The sequence below is a fragment of the Rhinolophus sinicus genome, chromosome 14, assembly GCF_057876585.1.
Source record: "Rhinolophus sinicus isolate RSI-liver-muscle chromosome 14, RSI-T2T, whole genome shotgun sequence".
NCBI lineage: Eukaryota > Metazoa > Chordata > Mammalia > Chiroptera > Rhinolophidae > Rhinolophus > Rhinolophus sinicus.
The window spans coordinates 37,375,675-37,402,868 of record NC_142514.1 but is presented as its reverse complement, the minus strand read 5'-3'; the positions used below and the strand labels follow the sequence as shown (position 1 = coordinate 37,402,868).

The 27,194-nt window shown below is 44.8% G+C and overlaps 2 protein-coding genes and 1 long non-coding RNA gene across 5 annotated transcripts in view; 1 reads left to right on the top strand and 2 right to left on the bottom strand.

The window, feature by feature from the left end:
- The window catches only part of SHISAL2A (shisa like 2A), a 28,584-nt gene extending 16,926 nt beyond the window's left edge, over positions 1–11,658 (bottom strand). Inside the window, exon 1 of one of the 3 annotated variants that reach the window (XM_019742903.3) lies at positions 7,765–11,658. In XM_019742903.3, the coding sequence (XP_019598462.3) occupies positions 7,765–7,788 (24 nt within the window). In that variant the 5' untranslated portion in view covers positions 7,789–11,658. Of the gene's footprint in view, positions 1–933; positions 1,408–7,764 lie in introns of those variants that run through there. The other 2 variants (XM_019742901.3, XM_019742902.3) reach the window with 2 other exon arrangements.
- Positions 1,237–7,738, top strand: LOC141572103 (uncharacterized). Its single transcript, XR_012497223.2, has 3 exons — positions 1,237–1,356; positions 2,652–2,779; positions 5,725–7,738. It is a non-coding gene; the product is annotated as an uncharacterized LOC141572103 (long non-coding RNA).
- Positions 11,659–12,171: 513 nt separating the features above from the next.
- GPX7 (glutathione peroxidase 7) lies at positions 12,172–18,900 on the bottom strand. The gene is made up of 3 exons (XM_074334723.2): positions 18,586–18,900; positions 14,207–14,468; positions 12,172–12,769 (listed from the first exon to the last, which is right to left on the bottom strand). Exons 1-3 carry the CDS (start codon positions 18,718–18,720, stop codon positions 12,606–12,608), a joined length of 561 nt encoding a protein of 186 aa, XP_074190824.2. The 5' UTR covers positions 18,721–18,900; the 3' UTR covers positions 12,172–12,605.
- Between the last annotated feature and the right edge of the window lie 8,294 nt (positions 18,901–27,194).

The following is a 27,194-nucleotide window of genomic DNA, read 5'->3' as shown; positions in this document are numbered from 1 at the left end:
ACTACCCCCCTTCCCCAAACAAGTGGGGAAACTGAGGCCCTGTGGATGGACATTCACCCAAATTACACTGCTATTAATATAGCCTGAGCTGGTTTCTGTTGTGGCATTAGGCCATTGTCTCTTGATGAACTTGGAGGCAGTTCTGATCCCTTGGTCTTCTGCCTTAGCTGGGGAGTGGAGTACATCCCCAGCATTCACCACAGGGCCTGGCACAGCTAAGTGATCAGTAACGGGTGGCTGAAAGAATGACTAAATAAATATGAGGGGGAAGGAAAGAGTTGAGTCTCCGCGGGGGCTGGCGTCGAGTCGGGGTGCAGCATCAGGTGAGGATTAAGGCTTGAGGCTGAGGTTTGGATGCAGGTCTAGGTAATGTTTGGAGTCAAAGTGGAGAAGGAAAGCTGAGGTCGGGTTGCAGGGAGGATGGGGGCAGGTTGGGGCTGGTGACAGAATGAGGGCTGGGATCAGTATTGGGGAGTAGGTCAAGTCAGGGATGAAGTTGGTGTTGATAGCAGGAAGGGCACGTGGATGAAGGTGGAATTTGGGTTTCCTGTGAACATTGGGAGATGGGAGTCTGCTCTCAGGGAGAGGGTTAGCATGTAATTTGGGTTTGGGTTGAGGATGGTGGAGGATGATGCTTGGAGCCAGGATGGAGTGAAGGTTTTTCAGGGTGGAGTTCGGGTTCAAGCTTGGATCTGAATAATTTGGGTCAGGATTGGGGAATGGAGCTGAGAAGCGGTTTCAGGGGGAGTGGGTCGGTGATGGAGTGAGAGCGGTCAGTATTAGGCCTGAAGGGCTAAAGGCTAGGTGTGAGTTGGTGCTCATGTTGGGTGGGCCCTTGAATGAGGACTCAGGGTTTAGCGCAGGGCTGACCGTGGGGCAAGGGAGCTAAGACTGTAGTGGGGTTCTAGGTGGGGTGAGGGCCAGGGCCGGTACCTGAGCCACCACATGTAGCTGTGCTCGTAGGGGAAGAAGCTGTGCGGGTCGTCGCAGCAGTACTTGTGGTCGCGGAAGCCGCAGCAGAAGACTGCAGCCGCCTCGCCCCCCGGCCGCGGGCAGCTGAAGCCGCGCACCACCTCCTGCTCCGCGCTCACGTAGCTCGTGCAGGCGCCACTCATCGCGCCCCGCGCGGGGCCTGCAGCCACCTCGGGCCACCAGACGGCCGGCGAGAGGAGGGCAAGGGCGGCTGGGCGAGCGAGGGAAAACGGAGACAGAACTGAGCCCGAGAAAGACAGAGATAGAGAGAGGGGCCGAGATAAGCAGAGAAACAGATACACAGAAACCAGAGAAAGACAAGGCAAGAGGCGCGGAGACGCAGCGGTTAGAGCCGAGTCCCCGAGGACCCAGAGAGGCGACCAGGTAGGCGGACCGGGCGCGGCCGGAGGGGAGGTGGAAGGAGAGGAGAGGGAGGAGGGCCGAGGAGCGGTGGGAGTGGAGAGTGGCGGGAAGGGGGCGGACGCGGGCGCCCGAGCGCGGGGCTACCCAGGGGGCCGAGAGGAGGGAGCTGCCCGGGGTAGCCGCCTGGGCGCTGGTCCCTGCCCTTGCTTACTTCACCGGCCCCACTGCTTCTCGGCTTATGCATGAGGATGCTGGGTGCTCAGAGAGACAACACAACATGTCCAGGGTGGCAGGGCGGGAATCGAAGCTGCGGGTGTGGATTCCACACCTGCTCTGAGTGTCCGCCTGGTGCTAGGCTCTGTGCTGGACGCTGGGAATCTTAGGGCAGTTGGAGGCTAGTGCAGGACGCAGACAAGCGACCAGCCAGGGACCACACAGTAGGGTCAGTATGGGGTGATTAACACACGACCTCACTTAACCTTCACAAGAACCCAGACGACCACGGATTTTCAAAGTCATTTAATAGATGAGAGCTAAGGGTCAGGGAGAAGTCATTTCCCCCTGCCCTCAGGCCCATGGGATTTTAACCTGGATCTGCCTGGTTCCCAAGGCCTTGCTCTGGGGGCTCTCACAGTGCCTCTCTTCTAGTGGACTTTTAAATGTCCTTATCCTCTGGCATCCTTGCCTGTCTCTTCCTCCCCTAAGCAGGGAGCTCATGCACAGATGTGTTCACACTCCCCTGTTCATACCTTGTCCACACTAGCGTAGGACAAGGAGGCTAGTGGATGTCCCAAATGGTAACCCCACCCACCAGGAAACAAAGCCAGCGCACCTCTTCATTCTCAGAAATTATTTTCAGATCACCATGGGCAATGTTCTCACTAGTAACAGAGGACCACAGTCTGAAGGAGCTATCTGAAGCCCTTAGAGATTGCCTGTCTCTCCTCTCAGGGTACATTGGGGAAACTGAGGCTCTGAGAGGTACACAGCTTGGCTCAATCACACTGAGCCAGGAGTAGGGACTCCTGAACATTAATTGTCCCATTTATTATGTGAATAATTCCCATTCGGCCAATCACAGGATATTGGGGCTGAAAAGGACCCGTGGGCCATGTAATCAGTTATTGAGTCACAGGTAGCATTTAAAAAAGATAATAATTAAATGGAATAGAAAAAGTGCACTGCAGATAGTAAAGCTAAGTATTCTTCTATAAAATGTTTGTTTCAGTTACATATGTATGTATTATGGACAAGATCACAATGCAAAATTCATTTCTTTCTCTTTTTCTTTTTTTCTTGTTTTGAATTTGTATAAGACTTTATTCGAGCCAAGCTGATGAGATTGACGGGAAGAAAGATCTCTCAAATCTTGCTCCAGAGAATGACAGTTTTGCAGTTTCCTTTATATTTTTGGAATTAAGGAAGTAAGGAAGATTACATGAAGGTAGGAGAAAGCAAGGCAGGAATTGGATTATAGGATAATTAATAAGATTATGTGCTCTCAAGGATGGTTACGTTTCCAAGGGGTTGATAAAGAGGCATTGCAAAGGTATGTTAACCTAGATGCACAGAAACAGAAACAACGGACAGGGCTACATTTCTTACTTTAAGTCAGGTCAAAAGGTTTGAAAGCCACTGCATCTGACACCTCCCAGTGTGTGGAGGAGCAGGGGCTAACTCAAGATTACAAAATCTTCAGCTGTCCTCATTTTTCAAAGCAGTGAGGAGAGTGGGAAGTAAATGGTGCCTTGGGACCCCCCAATTCCTCTATCCCTTGCTTTGGGTGTGTGAGGAATAAATTATGGGCATCAGGGGTTCTGGGCTCACGCCTTAGCTCTACCCCTTACCCATTTTTTTCTTTCTGTGCTTCAGGTTCCTTTTCTTTATCTAGGCCAGCTCCTGATGCTAATGTGTGCCATGTCTTTGACCTGGATACTGGAGCCCCTAAGAAGGGTCAGGTCTGGGTCTGCCCTTGAGAAACACACAGTATGGTGAGGGAGTCAGGTAGACATCACAAGACAGGACAATGAAAGGGGAAATGCAGTGACTATGGTCACACAGGGGTCACTATCTGAAGGCAGCAGGGAAGAGTTTTGAGGTGTTAGTGTCCTCGAAGGGTTATTATAAATTCAAATATGAAAACTGGAGGGAATTATTATCCCCCAGAAAATCTCTCCCCTGAGTTGGGGATCTCTGCACACTGGGAGCTGAATGTCATACTCTGATGGAGGTGCACTTTGGCCTCTTTACTTATCAGATGGAGAGTAAAGGGGAGGGATGAAACCCTATGGAAAGGAGAACGGGCTCCTGGAGAAGCGAGATCAGCTGGGAGGTGGAAAGCATTCTTTTTTGGCTTCTGGCAAAGTTGGGAAGCTGCCAATAGTTTCCAAAGTCCTTTTTCAGACAAGAATCAATTTGTTCCAACAACCTTGTGGGGTGATCCAAACAAGGATGATTATGCCCCAAGAAAAATAACAAGCCCAGTGTCACACAGTAAGTAGTCAATGGCCCAAGTGCGACTGGTACCCACGTCTGTCTAGCCAAGGGTCCCCACTGGCAGTTTGATGAAGACTATGGACTTCTATTCAGAAGAATATTGTTAACTACAAAAAGTAAATTACTTAGGACTACAAATGATACCAGTTATACAGAATCATTATCAAAATGTTTATTTTGTGATTTAGTTCATTTTAAACATATTAAATAACAAGATATAGAAATTGGTCTGTCACCTATTGTAATTTCACCTATTGAAATTACACCTATTATAATTTCAAGGTGCTGAATGAGTGTAAACAGTATTTCAGATATCGCTACTGTAATGCAATATGATTTCTACTGGTGACAAAGTTAGAGGTACTGCTAATGCCTGAAAATAAGACCTAGCCGGACCATCCACTCTAATGCGTCTTTTGGAGCAAAAATTAATATAAGACCCGGTATTATATTATGCTATAACCAGTCTTATATTATACTAAAATAAGACCAGGTCTTATATTATATTAAAATAAGACTGAGTCTTATACTAATTTTTACTCCAAAAGACGCATTAGAGCTGATGGTCCGGCTAGGTCTTATTTTCGGGGAAACATGGTGCTACTGTGATTTGTTGCTTACATGCATGATAGAAGGAAATACTAAATTTCAGTTAGAGGTTAGTGAAATCAAGGAATAATTTTTTCCATCCAAGTTCGTGGAGCTCCCCACCAACCCCGAACTCTATCCATGGACCCCTTGGGCTCTGAGGCATCTGTGCTGAAATCTTCTACCTCTTCTGGTCTAGCTCCTACTCCAATGCTTGTTCCTCCATCATGTGCATCATGTTTCTTCTTGCAGACACCTATTGCAGACCTACTGTGTGCCAGGCAGTTTCCCCTTTTCTATGTCATATAATCCTTGAAAACTTCCTTTTAGGTAGGTGTTAGTTAGTCTTCCCATTTTGCAGATAAGGTAACAAACTTTGGGAGGTTAAGTGATTTACCCAAAGCCACACAGCTGGTCAGAGTCCTGTACCACCTCCTCCTTCCTTTCCAACTAAGATCTGGGGGCCAGAGTGTCTAACACCAGAAAGAAAGAGAAGTATAGGAGAAGGGTGAGTGGGGAGATCTCACATTTGTGGAGAATACACTGTGAAGTAGAAATTGTGCTGTGCTTTTCATTATTTCCTTTACTCTTTACAAGAATCCTGTACATATAACTCTATTTTTAAAAAATTGAAAATAAGTAAAAATACATATTCATTATAAAACAACAAATTAGAAAATACAGACAAGCCAAAAGAAAAAAATCAAAATCACCCATAATCTCTCCACCCAGAATTATCTATTAATACTTTGGTATGGAGTCTCCCAGATGCACTCATAAACACACAATGTTGCACTCACTTTTCAGAAAGGACAAATGGACCCAGAGAAGTTAAGTAACTGGCCCAAGGATATACAAGTAATAAGTTCCAGTCACCTTTGGTGTGACCTTAGGCCAGTCCCGTTCCTTCTCTGCATTGGGGCAGTAGTTAAAATTACTCGAGATGGAAGAGTGCGAAGCTTGGCAGCCTGAAAGTCATAACTGGAAGCCCATTCTGTGCACTTCTCAAAACAGTGCCCTCTAGACCTCAGCATCCTTGCTCCAGGAGCCTGTCCTCCCAAAGAGGGTCCGGAAAGAAACGCCCCTTTGCTGTGGCGGACCAGGCAGCTCAGTGACCCCAGCCAACCGAGGCTGAGAACCCCAGCGCAACCTGCTGTTGAGAACTCTGTTCGGCCCCCTCGGCTCGGCCGTGTGTGTCCTTGGCGAGGAGTCTTGGAACTGTCCCCGTGCGCTACTGCCCCCAGCGATGCCCTCTTGGGCCCCGTTCCCCCAGGACTCCCTCGGAATTTTTCCCTTCTCTTCCAGAATGAGGCTCTTGCGTGCGTCACATCCTGAGAGAAAAGACTGCCATGGTGGAACATCAAATGCAGGGACAAATCAGAGAGGAGACTCAAATCTCCTGATAACCAGCCAGGCTCTTCCTTGACGCTAGGTGGATAGATACCCCTTCGGTTTAGGTTTTCATTAGTTCGCTGCTTGTTTTACTTCGAAATTTTTAAGACTCACAAAACATCTTAAAGGATAATACAAGGACCACCCATGTAGCCTCCACTAAAAAAATTGATCAATCTTGTCTGAAGCCCCCTGTGTGTATACCCTCCCTGCCCCGCCCCTTAACCGCTCTCCTGAATTTGGAGTTTGTCATTTCCATGCTCTTGTTTATGCGTTTACCACATGCGTGTGGATCTTAGAGCGATGTATGGAGTTGTTTTGCATGCGCTTAAATTTTAAATAAATAGCATCACAATGCATACATTTTTCTGGAACCTGCTTTTTTCACTCAAACTTACGTTTTGTGATCTTTGTCTATACTGATATGTGTGCTCAATCTAGTTCATTTATTTTTGCTGCTATATAATTTTCCATTTACTTAATATACGCTGATTTATTTTCCACTTTCTTCGACATTTAGGTTCCTTACAATTTTTTATTGCTGTACAGTAATGCTTCTCTTGAGATTTTTTTCCTTTAAAACCAATTTTTTGAGGTATATTTTACAAACAATAAAAAAAATACCCATTTTAAGTGTACAGGTCAGTGAATATGTATGTGAATGTATACACTCGTGTAACCACCACCACAGTCAAGATACAGCACATTTCCATCGCCCATCTCTGTCCCTGTGTCCCTTGGCTATCAGCCCTCCTCTGCATCCCAGCCTTGCCTGAGACACACTGCTCTGTTCTTCATCTTTACAGATTAGTTCTGCCTGTTCTGGTATTTTTATCTTAATGGAATCAGATAGTATGTCCTTTTTTGTGTCTGATTTATTTTCCTCACCACAATGCCTTTGAAATATACAGAAATTGTTGCATGTACAAGTATTTCCTTCCTTTTTATTGGAAGGATACCCATACAGACATACAATTTTTTTTTTCCATCCATTCAAGGATGGAGATGAGGAAGAAGAATGATAAATCCTGAGTTAGGAAAATGGTAGTGGGAAGAAGGAGGAGGGGACAGCTTTGAAAGATGTTAAGATGTGGGGCAGAGATAGCTATTTGTTCCTGCTCCTCCAACATCTGTTCTCCCCTTCTAGGTTAATGGAACCCCTGGTTTTCATCTGGGCACATGGCCATACAGAATAAAAACTTTTATTTCCCAGTAATCTTTGTGTCTGGATGTGGCTATGTGACTAAGTTCTTCTGACCTATAGAATGTGATGTAGTGCCCTTAAAGAAATAGGGTTGAGGTAGTAGGCTATCTTGGATCATGCAGATATTGGCAACACAGGGCCATAAGCCTGGGCCCCTGACTAATTCATAGAGCAGAGTAAAGGTCAACTTTTACAAGGGATAGAAGAAAATTTCCTACTTTGTTTGAGACTGTGTTTACTTTGGGTTCCTGTTACAGCTGCTAAATCTCTACCCTGACACAAAGTGGTAAAAGTCAGGTGAGGGCTAAGATATAGGGATTAAAGGAGATGTGAAGAAGCTGCAGAGGTTTTGTTATACCCAAGGCAGCATTTCTTTCTTAAAATGTGGCCTTTTGATCACCTGCAATATAATCATTCTGAGTAGGGCCCAAAAATCTATGCAAGCAACTTGGTGATTTGTAGGGACCCAGGCCATGGCAATCCCCTCCAACAACTAGCAGGCTGGCTCTGCTGGAGCTGGGAGATCTCAGGTCTGCCTGCTTTCTACAGGTGTCTCCATGGTGACCGGTCTTCCAGGCAGCCCCCAGAGCAGCCCACTTCTATCAGTAGTTCAGTGTCTGCCTCTGTCCCAGGGTTTATTTCTGGCCTTCAGATTTGGGACAAAAGGCAGGCTCTGTCACTCTCAGTCAGGTAACTTCCATTTCTTACCTGCATTCCACAAGGTCCTGAATGATCTGGCCCCTGCTTACCTCTTGTCCCCTTCTTCTTATCATTTGGCTCCTGGCAGCACTGGCTCCATCCTATCGAGTATCTTCCTTTCTTTGGGCCTTTCCCGAGCCACTCCATCTGCTTAGGACTGTTACCGAGGATTCAAAGGGTCTGCTTGCCTGCACTCATCCAAGCCAAAAAAGAAAAGAGCAGGAGTTTGCATCAAAGAAAGCAAAGGTTTATTTAAGGAGGTGGTGCCAAGCCCAGAGACAGGTGAGCCAGTGCTCTCAGAAACCTGGCTCCCCGATGGCCTGTAGTAGCCGGGTTACATAAGGGAAAAGTCATTAATGATGGTGACTATGGGAGTTGGAGTCGTGGCCTCTACTGATTGGTCAGGGCTAAAGCAGGGAGCAGTTGATCATGGCTCCAAGTCCTGATGTCAGTCATGGCGTTGTTCCGTCCGGTTTCCAGGGGATGCGGTCCGTGAGGCCTTTATACTTTCATGAGTCTGGATCTGAAACATAACTGAGGCCATGGTGTCATCTTTGTTTGACTAAAACCTTGTCTTAGTTTGAGGTTTGGTTATTGTATCTTGATCATGGTTGACAGACCTGAAGCTTTATTCTTAAGTGAGTTTGATGCTGACCAGAACCTAATGTCCTAAAGGCTTAATGATTAAAAGGAGTGGACATACAGTATATATACAGGTAGGAGGATGGGGGAAAGAATGCAAGTGAGTCATAGATGTATCAGGCTAAACAAAGCCAGTTTGGATTAAAGCAGAATGCATGCTAAAGAAATGAAGTTCATGGGCAATTACAGAACCTCCCCACTTCTTCTCCCTGTATTGACTTATTAAAATTTCAGCTCTCAGCTTAAATGTCATTTCTCAGGGAAGCCTTCTCTGAACTACAGAATAGGCCCAGTGCCACTTTTATACATGCTCATGGCTCCTTGTACTTCTTCCTGGTGCTTATTTTAATTGTAAATATAATAATTAGTGTAATTATTTGTTAATGTTTGTCTTTCCCACTATTGTATGAATTTGATGGCAGCTGGGAAAATGAGTGTTTTGTTCACTATTTCCCTAGAACCTAGTACAGAACCTGACACATAAGTAGTGCTCAAGAAGTACTTGTTGATAAATGAATGTCTCTCCAACCATAATTTTCCAGGAAGTCCCCTCATAGTCACACTATCCTCCCTCCACCCTCCAGCCCAATTCAGAGAAGTAAATAAGCAATTAGGTTTGGACCTCCCTTTCTCCGAGGACCTGGGACCAGCAATGTTGAAAGAGAATGAATCATCTGGGGATGAAAGGAGAGCTCAGCAAAAGACAAAGGCCTGTATCATATCCACAGCCAGAAATGACCCCCCCCCCCAATCTCTTAACTGGTGGTCTCTGGCTTGCTAATCTACCCTAAACTAATAACAGGTATCTAAGGGATCAGTAATAAGATTTAAGGAGACAACTGAAATATTGATTAATAATTAAGGTTTGGCAAATAATTAAACTACTGTCAATGTAAGAAACGTCTAAACCTGTAGAGAATTTTTATAAGAGTTTATTTGAGCCAAACTAATGACATATATTGGGGAGCAAGGTCTCAAATGCTGTAGAGAATCACAGTTTGCAGGGGTTTTTTTTATGCATCTGGAATTAAGGAGGGAAAGTAGGGAAGATTATATGAAGGTGGAAGAAAACAAGGCAGGGATTGGATTAAAAGATTATGTGCTTTCTTAAGGGTGGTTACGCCTCTGAGGGGTATTCTGGTATTTCAAAGGTGTGTTAACCTAAATGCACAAGAACAGTGGACAGGGCTTGCTTAAAAACCTTTCACAAAAGGGGCGGCTGAATGGCTCAGTTGGTTAGAGCAGAGAGCTCAGAACAACAGGGTTGCCGGTTCAATTCCCGCATGGGATAGTGGGCTGCACCCCCTGCAACTAAAGATTGAAAAGGGTGACTGGACTTGGAGCTGAGCTGCACCCTCTATAACTAGATTGAAGGACAACAGCCTGGAGTTGATGGGCCCTGAAGAAACACAACTGTTCCCCAATAAAATTAAAATGAAATGAAACAAAACAAAAAATAACAACCTTTCACAAAAGGAGCTACAGAGCCTGGGGCATGACTACCCACCATGACCTGCCCTTGTTTGTCCACAGTACTAAATGCTAATATATAACCTAATAAATAAAGTATTTGGCTGGCAAGTAAAGTGTTAGAAGATAATTAGGTGTTTGTAGAAAATCAAATATTAACTACTAAAGTGTTAGCTGATAACAAGGGATTAATTTAAAACTAAGTTGTTAGCACATACTGGTTAACCAATGACTAAAGTAACAGTTGATAAGGATTTGAAGTGAGATTTTTCCAAGGGGACTCTTGCACATCAGAGAGGACTTGGGAACAACAGAAAGTTTATAAAGCCTGTAGGAATGAATGTCTAACTAGGACTGTAAAATCCTCAGCTGGACTCTAAACTTCTGGGGGAAACTGTTTGCTTGTCTTTGGTTTCCAGATAGGATTTCCAGCACCAGGGATGGCATGAACCTGGTGCTCAAAATGCTTACCATCTAATTACATTTAATCTGCTAAGGACCAGGCACTGTACTGAGGAGAGACGAGAGGGCAGTTGCTTAAACAATGAGAACAGAGTGTGGTGAGTGAGCGAATGAGTGGTGTGTGACAGGAAAGGTTTAGGGGGTTTGTGAAGACTGGGTGTAAGGGAGAGCAGGTGTATCAGGGAGAAACAACGAGTTTAGTTCTGAATGTATTTAATTGAGGGGTCCTTAGGCAGGTTGACACGAGTCCAAGGTAGAGATTTGAGTCCAAAGCACAGATGGTGGTGAAAACCATGAGAACAAAAAATGATAAAGCTGAAAAATAATGTATGGAGTGAGAAAAGGGGTCAGCCTGAAACCTCAGGGAAGAACATGAAAGAAGTGGACAGAGGAGGAAGAGACATCAACAGATACTGAGAAGGAAGAAGCACTGAGATAGAGAGGGAGAAAACCAAGAGGAGACATTGGCATGAAAGGGAAGAGAATGTGTCAAGGAGAGGAGTGCAGTCAGCAATGTGAGATGTGGCTGAGAGGCCAAGCAGGATGAAGTCGGAGAGGTATCCATTGAGAATGTGGTTCCAAAATGTCCATCACAAACATTTCTGTGACAGCTGGGTTTCATTGTGTATGTGTGTATGCACACGAGCATGTGCAGAGCTAGAGCTCGGAGCAGGATGTGTAAGGGCAGGCTGGAGGCCAGCACAGAGCGGCTTGTGGTCAGCTCACAGAGACCTTTCATTTACTCTGGGCAGCTTTTGAGAAGGACCATTAAGGGAGACTGTGAGAACTGTAAGCACAGTTCAACCCTTTTGTTGTCAAGTGGGAAAATTGAGGACAAAAGACGGGAACAATTTGCTTAGTCTGAGAGTCAGGAACACAGCCAGAACTTGAATCTGAGTTTCCTTCTTCTACAAGGTTGACCTTGGGAGAAGTAGACATGAAATTCTCATTGGCCAATGAATTATCAATCAGTGACTTTTCCCATTACTTCAGTTTTTAGCTGCCTCTTTTTTATATTTATATAAAAATGAAATACATATTTTACATACAAAATTCAAAATTACAGAAATACTTAACAAAGAATGTGAATGATTCCTGTTACCTCACGCTACCCCCTCAGCCCCCACACACACCACCCACACACACAGACAGCCACCATTAACAGTTTGGTCTATATTCTGTCCCCTCTCTCTCCCTCTCACTTCACATTGTAAATTTTTAATAAAAATGTTATACTTTATACTGGATTTGTTTCTGTGTGTGCATGTGTTCATTCTGTTTTACAAGTTGTCTTTGGTTCACTTTTGGACAACTTTCTATGGTAGCATATAGAAATCTAATTCATTCATTTTAATAACTATATTAGTGTATCATTTGGATTTGTACCATAATTTATTACCAGACCATACTGAGAGGCACAATTTTCACTCTTAGGAACAGTGTACATACATATTATTGCACATATATATTTGCATAGTTGAGGAGTCTTCTAGAAAGAGAAATGATAGATCAAAGTGTATGAACATTTTATTTTAAAAGCTTTTATCAAATCATGCTCCAAAAATTTGTGCCAGTTTATTGTCCCACTAACAGTCTTTTGGTCAATGAATTCTTATTGGGCAGTAATGATTGGGTTGATTTTAAAAGGCTTGGACGTCTGTACCAAATTACTAACAATGTTTTCCTCCAGGGAGTGAGAGTATAGAAAATGAGGGGGATACTTTCATTTTATTATGTCATCCTATATTATCTTACAATGCATTTGCATTATTTTGTAATTAAAAAATAATTTAGAGGAAAACAACAACAAATACATGTTTTGCCTGGATTCTCATTGGCTAGAAATTCACGTTGGGTGCAAGTTTTTATTGATCACAAGTACATTTTTGGTTTATATGCAAAAAACATTTATTGAATGCCTCTTATTGAGCTGGAACTGCCCTGGGCACATTCATAGATCCTTCATCCTAGTCCTCACAACAGCCCTGTGAGGTAGGAATTAGCCCTGTTTTACAGAGTTCCTAATAGATGATCATTGCTTGATATACTTCTATTTGCCACATGTTTTCATGGGCTAGAGGTTCTTCTTGGCTGGTGATTCATTAGTCAAGTGTTCTCATTGGCCAGGAGTATAGGTTGTTCTAAGATTCAAATCATCAAAATACTAAAATTTTCCCCCCACAGGAGTGATGGGGTACGTGGGATAAGAATGGAGGAAGGAGAATCAATTGTTTCTCCCTTTGAAGCACCATTGAGTTTGTTTTGGTCACCCATGGAAGATGGGGGGAAGGGGACCATGGGAGAGGAGGGAAAGTGGTTATAAGTCTTCTCGCTTCTTCAGGATGAGCTTCCTCACAAGCGCTGTGATATGGGGCCTGATCTCCTCCACCGACACGGTTGGGTCCCAAGCTCCTGCCACCTTTCCATCTGGGGCCACTAGGTACTTCCAGAAGTTCCAGGTGGGTTCCTTCCCAGAAGTTTCTAGAGAAAAAGGAAGGAGAGCAAAGTGTGCTTCCCTGTTTACCCTCTCCTAGAATTCCACTATCAGTGTCCATTCATCCCTTGAAGAAGTGGTTCTATTAGTTAGAATTAACTGGAGAGTTTTTCAAATCCTCATGTCCAGTCCACACCACTTATATCAGAATCTCTGTGGGTAAGACTCAGGCACCTGTATTTTTGAAAAGCTCTCTAGATTCCAGTATGGCGCCAAGGTTGAAAACTACTGCTCTAGGATTCTGTTAAGTGCTTGATAAAGCAGTATGAGAGTTTCCTTTATTAATGACCTCAAACTACTGAATAGTCTACACCTTATTCTCTAATGAAACCTTAATGGTTTCCAGATGTTAGTCTATGGACTGGATGCATCTGAAACGTGGTGGTGGTGAGGGATGCTTAAAATAAACAGATTCTTGGGCCCTGCTTCAGTAGGTCTTAGGTTAAAGGCATTTTTAAGAGCTCCCCAGGAGCTTCTAAAGCAAGGCCAGGTTTGATCTATAACTATGGGAACTGGGAAGGAACTAATAAAAAAACAGGGAGAAAAAAACAAATATTAGGATTGACCTACAGAGCAAAATTCCAATCTGCTTCAGTAAGGTACCTTTTGTTTGCTACACTGTTGTTTCTTACTCCTCCAGGTGAATGGGTTGGTGGGGGGCGATGAGGGATATGAAGGCAACCAGAAGCATGGAGTGGGAGAAGGCAAAAACAGAGCCCCCGAAAGAGAAAAGGAGGAAAGAGGACCATAATGACAAGTGTGGTTCATGACTCCATTTTGTGGTTCTGAGGCTTCTGGGGCTAGAGAAAGGATCTCTTTCTGAAATATTGAGATGTGGTATTTGAGATCAGGTTTCCCTCCTGTGGCCTACAGACTCTGCCTCTGACTTACTGTGTTTCCCCGAAAACAAGACCGGGTCTTCCATTAACGTTTGCTCCAAAAGACGCATTAGGGCTTATGTTCAGGGGATGTCCTCCTGAAAAATCATGCTAGGGCTTATTTTCCGGTTAGGTCTTATTTTCGGGGACACACGGTAGGACAGGATATGCCTCTCAGCCTTCTCCAAACACGTGGCATTCCCTGTCTGCCCCTTGGTCTCTCCATCCTAAATTCCTAAGCACAACTCATTCACACTGACTAAAATCTGAGGGCCCAGTCTCCTTCTAGGAGCCCCTGCATATGAAATCAGGATTCCAGTGATGTCTGCAAGAGTGACGCTGAGGGAGAAATGAAAGGCAACAGGTGGACTTATTCTGAGGCAGGAATACCCCTCAGCTCATCGTCAAAGATTACTGCTGGAACAGACCATCAACCCGCCTGCCAGGGTCTGGAAAGGGCCCCAGGTCACCCAGCCAGCCAGTGCTGCCCAGGGAACCACGACCTCAGCGAGCTGAGGGAAGGGGAGGGAAAGGATCAGAACTCACGGGTCAGGTACTTGAAGGCAGGGTGGGCACCAGTACCGGTGACTGCAACCTTGCTAAACATGGGGAAAGAGACACTATAGGTACGGCGGGCAAAGCTCTCAATCTCCTTGTTGCTGTCGGGCTCCTGTTGGCCAAACTGATTGCAGGGGAAAGCAAGCACGTTGAAGTGGTGGGGCCCCAAGTCCCGCTGTAGCTGCTGCAGGGCTCGGTAGTGCTGGTCTGTGAAGCCACACTCACTGGCCACATTCACCACCAGGGACACCTGAATGGCAAAAACAAAACATACACAACCCAGTGAAAAGGCATGCACTTGTGCATTCCCTGACAAGCCCACATGTGATCCCCCCCACAACAATTAATGCTCTCTCATGCATATAAGAACACAATGTACACATATGTAAATGTGAGTACAACGCTCTCACATATACACAAACACTTGCACACAGGAACAAATGAAATCAAACATGCAGGGGCTTACAGATATGTGTGCATGCACATAATATTCATGAGAATAAGCACACAATAGTCACAGACAGGTGAGCATGTGCCCCATGATTCAAAGATGCATGAGCATACATCACACATGCCCATAAACACACACAACACATTCACGGTGAGAGATACACACCAGGGAGCTCACATCAGGAGGAGATGTGCAGGAATGGAAAGGCCCACCTGGATTCAGTTTCTGGCTCAGTCACCTATCACTCTACACTGTAGTTGCTTGTATACGTGTCAGTCTCCCTTCTAGAATGTGAACCCACTGAAGGCAGAAGCTATATCCACTTCATCCCAGGACCTCACATATGGAAAAGTCTCAAAAAGTGCCTCCTGAAGAATAAGTAAGTGTACACACATACACGATCACCTGTTTGAGTACATAGACGGATATGGGTTTTCTTTCTTTTGTTGTTCTTCTTTTTATTTTTATTTTTTTAAATTTATTGGGGTGATAATTGTTACTAAAATTACATAGATTTCAGGTGTACGATTCTGTATTACATCATCTATAAATCCCATTGTGTGTTCACCACCCGGGTTTTCTTGATAAAAGAACCCGAAGGACCCCAGGGCAATCCCTTTTTTGTCCCTCTCCCTCCAGCAAACAAATACTACTTTTTTCAATCACTAGACTCACCCTTAAATTTATCTCCTTATAATAAATTTATGTATAAGTTTATTTATTGCCGTTAGGTGATAAAAATGAAGCTGGCTGATGGAACTTGATTATAATACTGTAATTAGAATTTGGCACCAATGCTATGTTTTTAGCTTCTAGTTAATATATTATTAAAGGATTTTAAATCTCACCCTGTGTCTGGGCAGCCTGCCCTATCTCTCTGGTCACTTTTTTTTAGAAGAGCCAGGATTACACCAGCTGGTTCCATAAAAAGGGCCACCTCCCAGGGGCAGCCTGGGGCACTAGACATGCACACACACAAACTGCTCAGGCTAGATAGGGTTTCTTAATCTCAGAACTATTGATATTTTGGGCTGGATAATTCTTTGTTGTGAGGGGGCTAGTCTGTTCATTGTAGGATGTTTACAGCAGCATCCCTGGCCTTTACCCACTAGATTCCTAGTCTTGACAATAAAAAATGTCTCCAAACATTGCTAAATATCCCCAAGGGAGCAAAATTACCCCCATTTGAGAACCACTGGGCTGGATGATGAGAGCCACTGAGCTGTAACTCCCTCACCCTGCCTCCACCAGCTGAGGAAGGACCCATTCCTTGGGGCCCCAGGCAGTTAGAACAACCTCCCCCATTTGCACCAGCATATACCATGTTCTGCCTGTGGTGGTGAGAAACTGGGATGCTTTAACTCCCTTCCCTACTCAGGGATCTTCCTCTTTCTTCTCTGCCGGACCCCTGGCCAATAAGAGCGTTAAAAATTGCTTGTTTTTAACTTGCATCTTGTGTGTCTGCCCACTCTATTGAAAGGAAGAAAATCCTACTTCTAGTTCTATGCCTGAAACGAAAAAGCTTATCCTTAAGGTGACCAAAACAGACATACATAGTTAATTTACACACACACACACACACACACACACACACACACACACACACACGCACAGACTCATGTGTATATAGAAGCAAGCAAGCAAACAGAGCATTCACATACACACTACACTCTGGCCTATACATTGCAGGCAAGCACATTCCCAAGTGGTCACTCATTCATCCATACTCAACCCTGGTCTAAATGACTGACTATCTTCCTAGTCAGCCTGAGGGCATAAATTATACAGTCTTGCTCATGGCTATATCGCTACGACTGGACCCAGTACCAAGCATGTAGGGGGAGCCAGTAAAATTTTTTTCAATTAAAAAAAAATTATGATGAAATATACATAATAAGCCAGTAACTATGTGTAGGTGAATGGAATGACCATATTGCTCAAGTCGCAGACCTACGTTGGCTTAATTCACAGCATCATTTGCAGCTTCTCTGTACTGACTATTCCTGGTTTCCCTCTAAACCTGCGATTAAGGGCATGGGCTCTAGAGCTGGGCTGCCTGAGTTCAAATTCTAATTCTACCACTTAGTAGCTGTGTGACATTCTTTTCTTAATTTAAAAAAAAAAAATTCTTTCTGATTGATTTCTTGGCCTCTTGCTCCCATGCATTTACCAATGACCTGGAGTTTTTAATCATTCAGATTTCTGGAATTACTTCTCTGGGTCATTTTTCTCCAGGATTTCTGTTCCGCATATCCTGGATGTCTTATTATTTCTGAAAGCAAATGGACTTTGTTCTATCCTTGTTATGGCACTTATTAATACTGGGAATTACCTTGTTCGTTTTTCTGTTCCTTGTGTATTGTCCCTCTCCTCTCCACCTCATGTAAGCTCTGTTAAAGTGGAAACTTGTCTGTTTTGTTCACCACTGTATCCCCAGGGCTGACCTAGTCCTTAGTATACAGTAGGTACTCAATAACAAATAATGAATTAATGAGTAGCAGAGCTGGTCAAGTGCTAAACCTGGGGCTCTCTGGCCAGCTGCACTAGGGGGAAGGGGAAGCCTGAATGGGAATGGACCCTACTTTTATTGGCTCTTTGCTCTGTGTTCTTGATGCCGCTTCTGCTGGGGCCCACCAAACACAGGTACAGAGCACTCTACCAAGTGTTTCCGAACTGTCATCCCATTTGAAACTCACAAGTGAAACTCACAATTGAGGGTCCATCAGGACAAGGATTACTGCTCCCAGGACTCCCAGCATAATTGAGAATTGAAAGACTTAGAGTACTTCCTTCACTAAAGATGGCCTTGCACCTGGGAGAAGAGTGCTGACAGCCATTTCTGTGTGGTTCATCAAAACTGGACTCTGGCCTACCTGCCCATTAAAGACCAACTCCTCACCCTTCCTACCACGGCCTCACTTGAGAAGTGGACTTGGAAGGCTCTTCATTACCCACAGTGCAACATCCAGGCCTCTGGATGTGGTGTGCCAGGCTCCTCTTGGTGCCTCCCTTCCCTCTTGAGCCTCGTCTTCCACCACGCTCAGCTTCATGCGCTATACTCTTCCAAGCACACTGCTTGAAGTGCTCACCCCCATGCCCACCCCTCCACCATGCTTCTTGCTGTTTGCTTCTTGCTGAGCCTTGGCACGGACAGTTCTCTGCCTGGAATGTTCTTCTTTGTCTTGCTAAAACTCACTCTTGTTTCAAAGACTCATCCTGCACACTTCCTCTCTGAAGAACTCTCTGAGCTGAGATGCCCTCTTGGTAAAGAGGTAGCAGTTAGCTTGGATGGCTCGTATCTCAGCCTGAGCTGCCATCACAGGAGTCTGCGATGGGTGGGTGGTTCTCCAGGTTCTGTGCTCTCTGTGTGACCCTGTATAAAACACCTTCCCTCTCTGGACCTTAGGGTCCTCCCTAGAGGGTGGTCTGTGTAAGGTCCCCGTGCACTCCCTCTGCACTGCACATTCATTTCCACAATGTTCTCACTGGATTCAGTATCAGCAACTCCCCCTCGTCCAGATGCAGAAACTGGGTATGGGAAAGACAAAGGCCGCAGGATGCTAGGGTTACTTTTTCCACCCGTGCCTGACAAAAGCTGGGCCCTCGGCGTCCAGCCTCTGGGAGAGGTCCGGACCCGCTGCCCGAAATCGTCGGGTGGGAAATCGGCGCCGGCTGCGAGGGTTTCGGGTTTCGCCGCGCACCAGAACCGTGCCACGTAGTCGCAGGACAGACCCGGAGCAGGATCTAGCGGTGCCGCGAGACCCCGGAGAATGCCCGGGTGGGGGCGGGGAGACAGGGCAGTATCGCCGGGCGGCAGGAGCCCCCTCGGAGCCACACCCAGCAGGGTCCAGGGCCACGGGGCGCCCCCATCAGGCCCTGCAGGAGTGGCGCCAAGGCCCGGTGGGTGGACACTCACCGAACCCCGGTACTTCTCCAGCGACACCAACTTGCCCCGGATGTTGACCGCCTTGAAGTCGTAGAAGTCTTGCTCTCGCTGTGCGCAGGCCGCGGCCGACAGGAACAGCCACGCCGCCACCAGTGCAGCCACCATGACTTGCTCCCGAGGTGGCCGCGTTGCGAGGGCAAAGACGAGGCGGAGGGGACCCGGCGTGGGGGGCGGGAGGAGGCGGCTCCGGCGCCACCCGGCCCGCGAAGCTGGACGCGCCCCATTCTCTTTCTCCTCCTGGGAGGTGGAGCGCCAGGCTCTGGACCTCAGTTTCCCCGTCTTTACTGCGGGAGTGTTGGACTCTGTGTTCCTTCCCGGACCCAGTAGCCGAGGTTCCAGGATTCTGACCTCTAACACCGGAATTCAGTTTAGTGAGACACCCTTTCGTCCCAGGATGCAGCGACTTGGTAGGGAAAGAAGGTGAAAATCTGGATCCGAGGACGCAGTTTCCTAATTAGCGCAGTAGCCTTAGGCGGGTCAGGCGGGTCACACCACCTCTCCTGGCCTCACTTTTTTCATCTGGTCAGTAGGGCTAGCCACCCGTCTTGCCACACCTATGCAGGCAGTATAGCATGGGAGTAATAAAAAAATGGATGTGAAACACTTTGTTAGTGGAATGATGCCTACAGACTTTAGCTAAATGAATGAACATTTCCTGAAAGGAATGGCGTCAAGAAGGGGAAGAGAAGAGGAGGACATGTGGCAGATCGGGTACCTGGGATGCAGATTCGGAGATGGAGATTGCAGTGCACGATGTTTATGAGGCAGCACCCTGGGGATCAACACCTGTGAAAGAGAGAGGAGGGAACAGGAGTGGGCAGAAGTCCAGAGCTCCAGGTGGGCCCAAGGACAGTGTTGGCTAACCTCATAGGGACTCTGGAGCTAGAATGGCCCATCAGAGTTGTCCCCAAATAAGCTGAATTGGCCAGGGCTTTATAAACCTGCCTTCACCAGTCATTGGAGCCATCTGGGAAGAGGTGTGACAGGAGCCAAGATAGCCCTGTTCCTGGAGAGGCTGACAGTTAAAAGCTTTCCACTGACAGCACTGGTGTCCTAAGTCTTCAGTGGGATCTGGGCAGCACATCATAATGTTTCCTACACTCATAAAGCCTCTACTGAGCCCTACTAAACATGATGTTGGGTGCTGACATAGTACTGGTTCTCCAGGAGCTCACAGGTTGCTATGTGAGAAGCCAGGTAAAGTAGGGATTCTGTGAAATGTGGTAAGGGCTAAGTACTCCTACCTACAGTCATTCAACAAATGCTTCTTGAGCATCTATTCAATGTATGCCAGGTTATGCTCTAGGTGCCTCTTATGCAGTGAGGAACAAGACAGTGTTGTCCCAACCCAGGGGGAGACAGGTATTAAATATTTCATAAATAGCTCTAAAATTACTATTGTGGTAAGTACCAGATAAACTAGCCTTGGGGATGGGGGGCAGGGTACAAAAAGGGCTTTCTAGAATAGGGAAGGTTTGAGCTGAGCAGTAGAAATTAGCCAGGGTGAAGGAGGAAGTAAGTACAGAAGTCCTGAGGGAGAGAGAAACATGGTGCAGTAAGGAACATAGAAGGCTTGAGTTCAGCTGGAGTAGAGAACAAAGGGTGTGAGGAGAAGGTGTAGAAGCAGGCAGGGGTGAGATCACACAATCTGATAGGCCACAGTAAAGATGGTCTTTAAGATAAGAAAAGAAGTTTTGTTCTTTTTTAAAGCTGGAGAGTAGCAGTGAGTCCTATGTTGTAGAAAGATCCCTCTGGCTGTTCTGTAGAAAGTAGATAGGAAGGAACAAGAGCAGATGTGCTCCAGATGCTGGAGTAGAGAAAAGTCTGGGGTTCTGAGGCCCAGAGGCAGTTGCTAACCTACCAGTCAGGAAAAGCCTCCTGGAGGTGGTAACACCAGAGTCACGTCTTTTTTTTTTTTTTTTTTTTTTTTTTTTTTTTTTTTTCAGTTTCAGGTGTACAAAACAATGTAATAATTAGACATTTACAGCCCTCACAAAGTGATAACCCCCCACCCCAATCTACTACCTGTCTAACATGGTATATAACTGTTACAATTCCAATGGCTATGTTCCCTAGGCTGTACTCCACATCCTGTGAGACCAGTCATGTCTTGAGAGAGGAATGGGAATTCTTCATTTTGGGAAGGGGGCATGGCAAAGATGTCAGCAGTGTCTGTGAAGGCACAGAGCCCAAGAAAAGTGCTTGAATGTTTGGGGTGAGAAGAGGTACAGGGTAGATGAGGTTGGAGGGGTCCCCAGGGACCAGATGGAGAAGGGTCTTGAGTACCAAGCCAAGAAGCTTGGATTTTACTCTCTAGGCTATGGCAAGCAAAGGTTTTGAAACTGGTCACAAGATCATACAGTTAATAAGACTCAAATACGGCCTCCAGATTCAGAACATGGGAACTTTCTGCACTACTAAGGGGGCATCTCTCCTCAGGAACAGACAGTATTATCAGGAGAGGTGGAAAACAGGAGAAAGCATGCTTTGGCAATGGCCAAGGCAGAAATAAAGTGCCCCTGCCCTTCCTACTCCTTACCCCCTCTCTGTGGGATCCTTGAACTTTTGATGGGTCCTGTAATATTAAATGGTCACCTCTTCTTTGCTTTGTCCCTGTGAAGCTATTGGTCTCCCTTCCTGCCATTTCTCTCTCTCTTTCACTCAGCCTTTCTTTACAATGTCCCCATAACCAGGGGTTTTCAAATTCTGCTCCACACAACTTGGAGTTTTGCAAGCTTGGCTGAGCTATCCTGTTAAAATCCAGATAGGTAGGCATTACTACTAAGCAGGGGGAAAAAAAGTGGTGAAATGTTTCTCACTTGTAAATTTCTCTCTTGGGCCCTTCAGCTCTTCCCTTATTCATGCTTCAGAACCCAGCTCAGATGTCATCCCCCTCTGCTACTCTACTTAATCACTCCCTCCTCTCTGTTGCCTTTATACCTTGTATGTACATTTTCCTGTTAGTGGGCTGGTGGGAATATTGTGTAGTTGTCTGTTTCCATGGCCACCATACGGTGAGCTCCCTGGAGGCAGGCAGGATGGTATATGAATCGTCTTTGTGTACCCCTCGCACCCACTGGCGACTCAGTAAATATTCATTTTTCTTAAACCATCTGGCAACTTTTATTACTTGTCTATGCTAGAGTCTGATAGGAGATGCTGTTAATTTTAGCCAACAGTGTGTATTTTGTCATTTTATTTTCAGTCCACTGTGCATTTTTGGTGTTTCTGAAAGAGCACAGCTATTCCCATTTGGTCCATCTACACAAGTGGGAGACCTGCAGGCACAGACAAATGCACACACAGATCTCAGCTGAGCACCTGGAAGGGTAGAGGACTCACTTCTGGATCTCCTGCACTTCTCTTTTCTGTGATAAGCTCAAAGCTTTTTATGGGTATTTAGAATACTCATTAATGTTTTATTCATTCAACAAATTGTCGAGCACATACTATGTATACTATAAGACACTATTTTAAGGTCGAGGACTATGTAGTTAATAAGACAGACAAAAAAGACAAACAAAAAATTCTTGAACCTATATCCTAGTAGTGGGGGGAAGGATAATAATTAAAATTTATAGTATGAACCATATAGTACATAAGATGGTGATAAGCAGGGGGGAGGGATAGAGAATGTGGTTGTGAGGTGGGGAGGGATTGCACTTTAATGCAAATGATCAGGAAGCCTCACTGAGAAAGTGGCATTTGAGCAAAGACTGAAAGAAAGAGAGCAAACAATGGGGAAAACTGGAAGAACAACATTCCAAGTAGAGGAAACAGCATGTACAAAGGCCCTGAGGCAAAAGCATGCAGGATGTGTTCGGAGAACAGCCAAGAGGCTAGTGTGGATGGAGTGGAGTGAGGGGAAGAGTAGCAAGGGATGAAGTCAGAAGTCTAATCGGATGTGCAGGCAGATACTGCAGGAGGTGTTATACGCCATTGTAAAGACATTTGCTTGGACTCTGAGTGAGATGGGAATCCATTGAAGAGTTTTAAGCAGGGGAATGACGTTTCTAATTTATATATTAACTGCAGTATTGAAATAAGGAGACCAGTCAGGAGGCTATTACAGTAATTCAAGTGAGGAAATAAGTAGGTTTAGACCAAAGTGATGGCAGTCGAGGTGGTGAGAAGTAGTCAGATTCTGAATATGTTTTGAAAGTAGAGGCAAAAGGATTTTCTGATAGGTTGGATGTAGGGTTTGAGAGAAAGAGGAGCACCATAGATGACTAAGATTTTTGGCCAGAGCAATTGGAAGACTGATGTTGCCATTAATTGAGATGAAGATGCCTACAGGGACAACTGGTTTGGGATGGAAAATCAAGAATTCAGTTTTGGACATGTTAAGCTTGAGTTGCCTTTTAGCAGTGGTATACTGGTAAATGTTTAACAACTGGCTCTCCAGGGAAAAAGGATGTATGTGTGTGTGTGTGTGTGTGTGTGTGTGTGTGTGTACGTGTGCACTCATATAAGTTTATTATAAAGTTTACTGATAATAAATGATGCATAGCACACAATTCACAGATGATAATAAAATATACAATATTCCTTATTGTAAATTTCACATGGCCAATTTATTCTCACAGAATGCTTGAATTGATTTTTGCCAAACTCGTGTCTGTAGCCAACGAATGGTTGCAGTTGCTGAACAAGTACATTTCCATGATGAAGGTTGGTTGATATTTTCATTTACATTAATAGTAAGATGAAAGTGAAACAATAAAAACATATGTTGGAACTTCACTAGTCGATGACTCAAGTGACTTCTTGAGTCATTGGATAGTAGTTTTTTCCAATACTGGAAGAATATTTCCTCAAGTTTCTTTTTAGTTTCAGGTGTACAAAACAATGCAATAGTTAGACATTTCACCCCTCACAAAGTGATAACCCCCCTTCCCCAATCTATTGCCCCTCTGACATCATATATATCTATTGCAATTCCATTGACTTTATTCCCTATGCTGTACTCCATATCCTGTGACTATATATATTAAATTATAATTGACATACAATATTATTCAACTTCAGCTTCAGGTATACAGTGCAGTGGTCAAACATCTACACCATTCATGAAGTAGTCTCCCTAATAAGACGTGCCCATCTGACACCCTACAAAATCTTTACAACATTATTAATTATATTCCCCAAACTGTCTTTCATATCTCTGTGGCAATATTATAGTTACCAATTTATGCTGTCTAATCCCTTCCCCTTCTTCCTCATCCCCTCCCTTCTAGCAACCATCCTCTATACCTCTGAGACTATTTCTGTTTACTTTGCTCATTTATTCAGTTCTTTAGATTCCACATATAAGTGAGATCATATGGTATTTGTCTTTCTCCGACTGACTTATTTCACTTAGCATCCTCAAGTTTTTTTTATGTTATTCACAATGTATTAGCTACAGACAATACATTCTAAATTTAATGTGCATTATTCACATTTTTCCCCATCACCTTCTTAATTGTAGGCAATCAACAAAATAATGATGTAGGATTTCTAGTGTCTGGTTCCCCGGGGTTCGCGGCCTCATGCACTTGAAGAATGAGGATGCGGACCCAGAGAGGTAAACTGAAGCAGTTTATAGTTTTATTGCAGAAGAGGAGAGTTTATTAAAGCAAAGAGTCACAGCGCCCGAGCGGGAGGGGGTTACCGAAGCTGGGATGCCCACTAGCTAAAGCAAAAGACTTCTGTTTTTATACTTTTTCTTGTGTATTTAAGGAGAAAAGTTGACGTGTACTGGTACAGTTTTATCAGATTCTCAGCCTTGAGGAGGCTTTTGAGAAGACTTTTTTAAACAAACCGGCTGTCCTGTGCTAATGATGTTTCCCAGGGCTACGGCCTTGAAGACATGACTGTCCTTGTCCATTCTACCAGGGAATTCCTGACTGCCTGAAGTCCTGCTGACTAACCTGCCTCGACAATAAATCAAACTGATTGGTAGCATTTGCCAAATTCTGTGGTGTAATACTCTCACCATGGTTGGTTTCGGAGCTACCAACATGACATCACTGAACATGGAGATGTAAGGGTAGCACACCATTATATAATGCTTCCACAGTACAGCTAGAATAGATGTAAACAACCCCAAGAACATAGAAAACAATAAAATATAGTAAAGTAATTAGAAAGTGATGAGTTTTGAATATTACCTTTGTTTTTAATATAATTTATTTACTTTTAAGTTTACATAATTTACTTTTTAATAATGGCTACTTTTTACAAGAGGTTGGAAAAATTCCTGAAAATGCAACAGTTGGCTCTAGGAGCTGGCTCTAGACACCACTCCCATTTCTAGTTATGTTGTATATATGAGTCTGGACTTGGAGGAGAGGGCTAGGTGAGGGATGTACATTTGGGAGTGGACAGCATACTGAGTATTTAAAGCCATGATACTGGATGATGATGGAGAGTTGATGTAGATAGATGGGAGAACCAAGGACAGCCTTTGGACTCCAGTATTCAGCATCAGGAAAATGACATCAGGGAAACAAGAGGAAAACAGAGAGGAGACTGAAAAGAGTAGCCAGGAGATTAAGAACCAAAAGAGTATAGCGTCATGGAGGCCAAGTGACAGATTTGTCCCAAGAAGGAGAGCGATTTAACTGGTCAAATGCTGCTGATAAATCTAGTAAGATTAGGCCCGAGAACGGAACATTAGATTTAGCAATTTGTCCTTCACCAATAAAAGGAATTAAACAAAACTACAATATTTTCATGCCTTTGCTATTACTCATGCTGCTCACTCTGCCTGGGTTTTTTTTTTTTTTTTAATATTGTTATTCCTTATCCTTATAGCTCCTATGCTGCTCCCAGGCTTTATGAGTCAGGAGTCTCAATAGGAAACAGATGACACACTCAGATTACGATAATTAGACAAAGATTTGTTTACAAAGGGACTAATTTCAACCATGGGTGGGATATACAGGAAAACAAGGGATAGTTCTGAGCTGTTAACACCCTTGACCTGAATGGGTTGGGAGAGGGAGGAGAGATTATAGAAACTGGGAAAAAGGGTCTTAATTCTTCAAGTCATCTTGAAAGTGGCAGTTACCTTCTAAGGAGGGTCACAGTTAGCCCAAGGCAAACTTGCAGGGAAGTAGCCAGGGAATTAATCACTCAGCCCTCCTTCTCACCATTCACTGATCTGCAAGGGAGTTGGCCCATACCTAAGTGGAAGGCAGGGAGCAAAACCGCCCTTTGACTTCGTCTGTACAGGTTCAATGTACTGGGCAGACAGTGGGTGGATGGAAAGTGGACCTAAAGGACGAAACAGGTGACTAGCACAGAAACCCAACTAAAAACCAACTTCTCTTGAGGATTTTCTCAAAATGTTTAGGTAGTTAGGTGCCCCTGTTCTCTGCTTTCTCTTGTCAACCGATGGTCGCTGGCACCAATTCAATGGCAATAGGAATCCCCAATTTGGGGAGTGGTGAAGGAGGAAACTGTGTAGTGCAAATAGTTCAATTGGAATACAGCCTGGCTGTGGAACAGCTCAACAGTGTTACAGCTCAACTATGAAACAGCATGACTGCGAGGATGCCCTTCCCAGCTGGATAGCTCTACTCTTGTCCAGCAAAACTTCAACCTTCAGTGGAAAGGGAAAGTACACACCCTGAGCCCCAGGAGAGCTAACTTATGTAGAGAGAGATCTCCACCCTGATCCCTGATTGGTCTGTCCTCATGCAAATGAGGACTCCAAATCCTCACAGTCTGATTGGTTCAAAAAGCACTGACCAGAATGGAGCCATTCTGATTGATCAGTGAAGATGCGAATGAGGATATAGCTGCACGGCTCTGATTGGATGCAGAAAGTCTCAGCCCTATTGGTTGAATACCATTCTAGGAACTCCTTTATAAGGGTTGGCTTGGCCTGTGGGAACACGGCACAGGCAGGCAGTTCAGTGCAGGCTTCTCCCTGAAGTGAGATTTGCATGAGACGCCCTGTTCAGCAACGCTGCTAGCCTCTGTAAATGTGAGCCCAGTTAGCCACCAGGAGCCCTTCTTGGTAGATATCTTCTTCCTCAGGGTCAACACCCTTAATTTAGCATTTATGCTTTATTGCAGTGATCCTCAATCCTGACTACAGCTTAAAATCACCTGGGAAACTTTTAAAAAGTACTGATGTCCAGGCCTCTTCCCAGACCAACTGAATCTGAAAAGTCTGGGAATAGGACCCCCCAACATTACTGCTTTTAAAAACTCCTCCAGGTGATTCTAAGGTGCATCCAGGATTGAAAACCACTGCTATGTTGCCATTGCCTATCTACCTGTGTTTCTTTGAGGAGTCTGTGAGTGCTTTGAAGACAGGACCATGTCTAATTCATACCTGTGTCTTTACCATGTAGCACAGGACCTGATATAGGGCAGGTGCTCAGGACATGAAAGTTCACATTGAGGAGTATGATGACTTCACTTTTTGCGTAATTTTGTTAGGATTGTGGTACATTTGTCACCTACATCATTGTTTCTCACACTACGAGTTGTAGCCCATTGGTAAGAATCAAGTTGATGGCCCAGACCAGCTTGAAAAAAAAATTGAATAGAAAATATCAAAGTTCCATACAGTAAGGGTTAGT